General features: G+C 31.2%; 1 protein-coding gene across 1 annotated transcript; it reads right to left on the reverse strand.

Moving 5' to 3' along the window:
• Positions 1-2337: 2337 nt before the first annotated feature.
• Positions 2338-4044, reverse strand: LOC107024679 (protein JINGUBANG-like). Its single transcript, XM_015225666.2, has 2 exons — positions 3173-4044; positions 2338-3092 (listed from the first exon to the last, which is right to left on the reverse strand). Exons 1-2 carry the CDS (start codon positions 3866-3868, stop codon positions 2457-2459), a joined length of 1332 nt encoding a protein of 443 aa, XP_015081152.1. The 5' UTR covers positions 3869-4044; the 3' UTR covers positions 2338-2456.
• Positions 4045-6515: the final 2471 nt, after the last annotated feature.

A 6515-nucleotide genomic window follows, 5' to 3' on the forward strand; every position in this document is an offset into this window, starting at 1 on the left:
TAATGGAGGTATCCCTTTAATAGGAAGGCCTATTTAAGAGGATCCTTGGATGCTTAAGTGATAAGTGCATAAGAGGTGCCAAGATCGCATTGGCAGCTATACCAAGATCAAGCATCAAGAAATATTGGTATGCCTTACAAGACTCTTGCCCGGATGCTCATACTATCCCAGAAATTGTGATATTCTAGTATTACCATATATGAAAAAAAATCCCAAAGGAGTTCATATCACCAAAGAGTGAGTTATACACCCAAGGCTTTATTAAGCCATAAGCTACAATGTTGCTCGAAATGAGTAAAAAAGGATAAGTACTCGAACCAAAAGACTACATAGGCAAAACTCAACTTTTTGCAGCTAATAGAACATACGTCATCACATTTAAAGTCTTTATTCATGATGTTTCAATAAAAAGCAATCGTTCAAGTTCAAACAACTCTAAAGTACAACACATCCATAGAAACCAAATGAAAAAACAACTAATCGAACTGTCAGTCCTAACAAGTAATAAATGACTTAAGCAAGTTCTAAAAGAAACTAACAACAGAATACGCGAAATGACCTAGAGGGTCATTATAAAAATAAAAGCATGGCAGTATATGTATATCCTATTAAAAAAAAGATCGTCAACATTTTCGTTACTGTATTTGAATAATTCATATATCATCATCATTTATATTCCTAGGGATTACAATGGGGGAAGACAGGGAGACACAGATTGAGCTTAACCTGCAAATTTTGAATCAACCCTGTCCCACTCCGCATAACATTCTTTTTCTTTTTCAACCTGCCCCACCCCAACCCGCGTATACCCGCTCCGCGTGAATCCCCATTGCATAATTTTTTTTAATCTTTTTTCTAGCTATGCTAGATACTAAAAATAAAATTTATTTTTTCATTAATTTGTATTATTTAATAGGAAACTGACAAAAAAAATTATAGGTCAATTGGGTAACATGTAAGAAATTGATTTATTTTTTATTGAACCATTTTCATGTACTATCTTGAATATTTTAGTAGCTTTTATGAAATTATCTTAATAAATTAATAATTTTCTATTATAAGAACTCACTTAAACCCACCGCGTCACACACAACCTTAAATCCGCTCCATCCCGCATAGCCTTAAATCCGCCCGTTGCCATCCATATAAAATATGTAATAATAAATAGAGGAATATATCCCATTTAATAATCATAAATATTTTTAGATACTAAAATGATATTAAACAATGACCTAAAAGGATGAAAAAGTGTCATCTACAAGAAAAGTAAAATCACTGGTAGATAATTTCATAGATGAAAATGAGGTACTTTGTAATTCATATAAACCATACTTTACAAATCTCACATGTGTCTAATCATCAAAGAAAAATGGCATGCACATACAAATATTTTTATAATTGCATTTTGCTTTTATAAATTATATCAAACAAAAAGGTTAACAAACGATCTTAGTTATCTATTTACTTTTATTTAATAGACAATCAAAATAGAAGGAACATTCATGAAAACATAAATATGAAAATTACTGACCCTTTGTAGAATAATTAACTAGTACATCGACTTTAAAAACTAGATTGGATTGCTCATGACCCTCTTCTATACTAAGGAAAAAACAATGATAAAATAAAAATACAAAGCAAAATACATTTTTACAGCAAATTTAATTGTTTTAAGGTGAAGCGGGAGAACCACTACAAGAAAATTGTGAATTACATGGATATTATTGCGGGGATTAGAAAGAAAATTTGCAAGAAACTTATTTTCCTGCAAATTTTCATACTAATTCTCAAAAAATCCCCATGTAATATATAGTTTTCTTGTAGTGTGGCTTCTAAAATTTTCTAAATATGTATTGAAAGTAAGTATTTATAATTGATTTTTACCAATAGGAATGTCTTTTTAATGGAAAACCAAAATTTGGCACTTCAAATTGATTCGAAGGAAACATTCAATGTTATTTTATTTTGTGAGTTGGATTGATTTTGTTAGATTTGTCATGTGATTTTGTCCTAATATTGCTAATAAAGGTGAAGTTTTCTTTGCTTTGGTGATGAACGGTAGTTGAAATCTTTTCAAAAGGAATATATAAGGTTTAATTTGGAGTTAGTAATTAAGAACAAGTGTTGCTTAATTAATATTTTAGTCTAAGCATTTCAGTGGTATTTGTGGATATGATTGGGTGCAAGTACACTTCGGTGAAGTTTAAGAAATAGGACTAACTAGTTCAAGCTAGGTATTGTTGGGGTAAAGATTAACTTGAGTAGTGATTTTTCGAACAGACTTTATCATTTTTAAGATGAGGGGCGTACGTCGAACTTATGTATTGAACAACAATATTGTAATGTGTAATATTTGTTAATTTTATTAGACTTAGTCATATGATACATTGCAGAATACATATAATAGTACTATTGTTGAATGAAATAAAACGAAGAAAATTTTATTGGTCCATAGTCTAAACATTTGAATCTGATGATGTACAAAACGAATCGGAGTTATTATTGTGCGTGATGATAGGTGCCTTGTCTGAAACAGTCCAAACCTTTACAGATTTATCAAGACTTCCACTATAAACGACCCATTTCTGATCTGTTTCAGTGGATTCTTTATCTTCTTCTACTGCTAGACATTTTACTGGCCCATTATGACCACTCAATACAGATAACAATGTGTGTATAGACTTCTTGTCCCTTCTCCAAACACATATTGTTTTATCAGCTGATCCACTGAGTAGCAAATTTCCAGCTGCTGCAAGGCATAAAATAGCCAATTTGTGTCCCTTTAGCACTCCACCATGTGATAATTGCTTCTCTCGTTCCCAGAAATTCACAACACCATCAGATGAACCACAGTATACTACTGAACCAGATTTGCTAACAACTAATGCTGTCACTGCACATTCTTGATTCAAAAGTGTTTGAACAAATACATGTTTTGGGTGTTTCCCTGTGTTTTCCCTCTGCCAAACCTTCACTGTTCCATCAGCTGATCCTGTATACACTATGCCTTCAACACTCGTAACCACTGAGTTCACTGCATCATCATGTGCTTTCACTGATTCTATGCATTTCGAGTTATCAACGTTCCACACCTATTAATTAGAACATTATGTATTTTCTATTAATTAGATGACGATGGCATATAATTAAAAATTAAAACATATATACTTACCTTAAATGTTCTGTCCCATGAAGCTGAATAGAGAAGGCCACGCGTTTGATCCATACTCAAGCATGATATGGCATCAACGTGCTTGATCCATAAACCACTCCTATTTCTCTTGACTTCCACATAGTTGCTAGGCTTAATGGATGCCTTGAAAATATCAAAGAAACTAGGCAAAGTCCCAGCACGTTTGTAGGTACCTGGATTCTTGGTTTGGATTTTCCAAACACGAACTTTTCCATCTTGATGACCTGTGAATATTTTCTCTCCTGAAATGATGATGGCTTTTACAAGTCCGCTATTTGATTTAAAAGCTGCGAATTCCTTGAGATTCTTCCACACACGTATATTCTTACTATCAGATCCTGTGTAAAGAAGATCGTTTTTCGTAGCCAAAGAATAAATGTGTCCCTCTTCTCGCACAAGTGAACCAATAAGTCCATTAATATTATTATTATTATTATTGTTTTGGGAATTATTGTTACCCTCATCAAATTTGGACCATGGAGACCCTTGGTTCCATGGAGACATCATCATAGGAGACCCTTCACCGCTAAGACGATTCGCTTCATATGCAGAGAAACTGCTGTGTCTTGCATTGAAATTATTATTATCATCGTCAATATGTGAGCTTGATATGTTTGGATCCGAGTGAACAGTGTTTCCTAATTTAGGAGGCAAATGGCTTGTATCAACAAACATTATGTGCTTAATTGGCCTTCTCACAACAAACAATCTCTTAGTAGCTAGGCTGGCAAGAAAAGGCAAAGGAAAAATGGATTAACAAAGTATACAAGAAATAGAATGTTTGCAACGACATCAATGGAAGGAAGAGAGTGGAAGAGAGATTTTCTAGGGAATTGCAAACTAGAGGCCATAAATTTTGAGTCTATGCAACATTTTCTATTATTCACCTCAAAAGTTTAGTCCTTATATCAATATAATTTATGATTACGTCCACTTGTTTTGAGAAGCACATCATTAATATTATTCTAATATCTTATAACGACCACAAAAACATATATCAGGTTAAATTGATGATTTTATTTTCGGTAAAATAGTTTGATAAACTCTTATATTTGTATGAGTTTGTATTCTTAACCTTTTTACTCAATATTTTGTAAACTAGACCCTTAAATTTATTAAAACAAGATATTTGAAATCCCTCAGACTATTGACCAAATTTATGTGGCATACGTATTGTTGAGTTGGAAAATTGTGTTTCTACACCCGTTTTCAAGCGCGTAAATACATTATATATTATTTTAAAATATAATTTTTTAGTATAAAACTTGTTTCTTTATTTATCCACTCCCAATGAGCGGACCTACTCGAAGGAAGGAAAAATAAGAGGGTTGGGGCTCTTTCCATTCCTAACCCTATGTTTTCTTCCCTTCTTCTTCAATAAAATCACTCACCTTACCTATTCTTTTTTTCTTTCAAAATCTCTCGTCATACATTTTCTTTTTTTCCTTCAATCCACTCTCCTCTTTTAACAAATCAAAAATTCGTCATTAATTACTTTTTTACTCTCGATTTTTCTAAATTCTTCGTACGTTTTAAATTTAAAAGTTTAAACATTTGTTTCTTTTAATCTGATTCAAAGAGGAGATATGATATGCATTTACATATATGGTAATGGTGGATATTGAAAAAAGTTGAAAACTTATTAAGAAGCTTGAAGAACAACAAATGGGTCTTATGAATTTGTGAAATTAAATCAAATTCGTTATTTGGGCTCGTTGGATTTGTGTTAATGAACATGAAGTAATATTTTCAAGTCAAATAATGAAGAATTCCATCAATTATACATGAATTGGTGCTCAAATAGTATACATATATAAAGATGGAAGAACATGACTATTTTAAAAAAAAATCAAAATTTTCAAAAGTTAAATATTTGATTTTTTTATTTTCTTATTATTTAATTTTTGACATGTCACTAAAAAATGACATAGAATTACATGTGTAAAAGGTTGAATTATACACACAAATATCGTATGATAAAAGGGTTCAAAGTGAAGTGTTTTAACGAATTCAAGAGATTAATTGACAAAATTAAGTGAGAGGATTCAGATTTTAAACGCATACAAGATATAAGGATTCATCAGATCATTTCGCCTTTATTTTCTATTAAACTTCTTGTGCACTGCATGGCGTCGGGTCTACAGAACATCAAACATGCTATTAAATATATTTTTTCTGTTTTATGAATAACAATTTATTACCTCTTGTCATATAAATAATATCATCGATATAATATTTGACGACTATAATTTTAAGTTGCTCAATAGTTTCTGTCTTTTTTTTCTGACGGTGAAGGAATGTTGATATTTTTTTTAAAAAATTATAAATAAGATAATTCATATCAATGAAAATGTTGAAAACTAGAAATAGCCTGAAAAGAGGAGATAAAAATGAATAAAATTGCTAGCTTACAAATGAGTTAAACACAAATGTCTATAGAATTGTTAGGATTAAAGGAGCACTATAACATCGAACATAAAATTTTACACCATTTTAGTGGTTAATAATTCTTTTATACTTAAGTTAAGTATTTTGGTTTAATCATATTTTAAGAAGTTTATTGTAAAAATATTTGAAAACCACAAAAATAAAGTCATGTTCGTAAGTTAAGATTTTTTTCTTCAATTTATTCAAAAGAGAAGAAAATGTTAAAAAGTATTTGTTTTCTTTTATTGTATATTTAAAAAATAAACTAGTGTTTCTCAATTATATTTTTTAATTAGCTATTAACTTTTCTAAAATTTATATTAATTTCAAAAAAATAAGATTCTATCTTCTATACTACCTTAAAAGCATATACACCCTAACATGAATGTTAAATTATTATAATATCTCCAACATAATAGTTGACACATTCTCACATTAATGCGTAGTAACATTTGGAACGTTTAAAACTTTTTCAATGAGTTATGATTATTTCTTTCGGGCTGCGACTTATCTGATAGGTATAATACATATATATGCCTTATAAATTTGCATCAAATCACATTTATGCCCTTCAACTTTTAGTGTCCACAAGTAGATACTTTAACTTGTATAAAGTTGAACAAATAGACACACATCTCTTACATCCTACATGTCATTATTTTTTCTACATGTGTTGTGTCACGTAGGACTCATGTGTTGTAACGACCTGTTTAGTCGTTTTGAGCAGCAGATTTTATTTCTGGAAAAACTGGCTGAGACGACGGATCCCACGACGGACCGTCATGGGCACGACGGACCGTCGAGGGGTTCTCGTTCCAAAACACTTAGAATTCTGAAATTTGGGTACTGAAATCGACTCTCTGAACTTCGTAACGGAATGGCAGGACGGACCGTC

The sequence above is a fragment of the Solanum pennellii genome, chromosome 7 (genome assembly GCF_001406875.1).
Source record: "Solanum pennellii chromosome 7, SPENNV200".
Taxonomy (NCBI): Eukaryota; Viridiplantae; Streptophyta; class Magnoliopsida; order Solanales; family Solanaceae; genus Solanum; species Solanum pennellii.

Coding starts and splice junctions, on each gene's coding strand:
- LOC107024679 (XM_015225666.2), bottom strand. CDS start 3,868: ATGTTTGTTGATACAAGCCATTTGCCTCCTAAATTAGGAAACACTGTT. Junction 3,093..3,172: donor CATGGGACAGAACATTTAAG/GTAAGTATATAT, acceptor TCTAATTAATAG/GTGTGGAACGTTGATAACTC.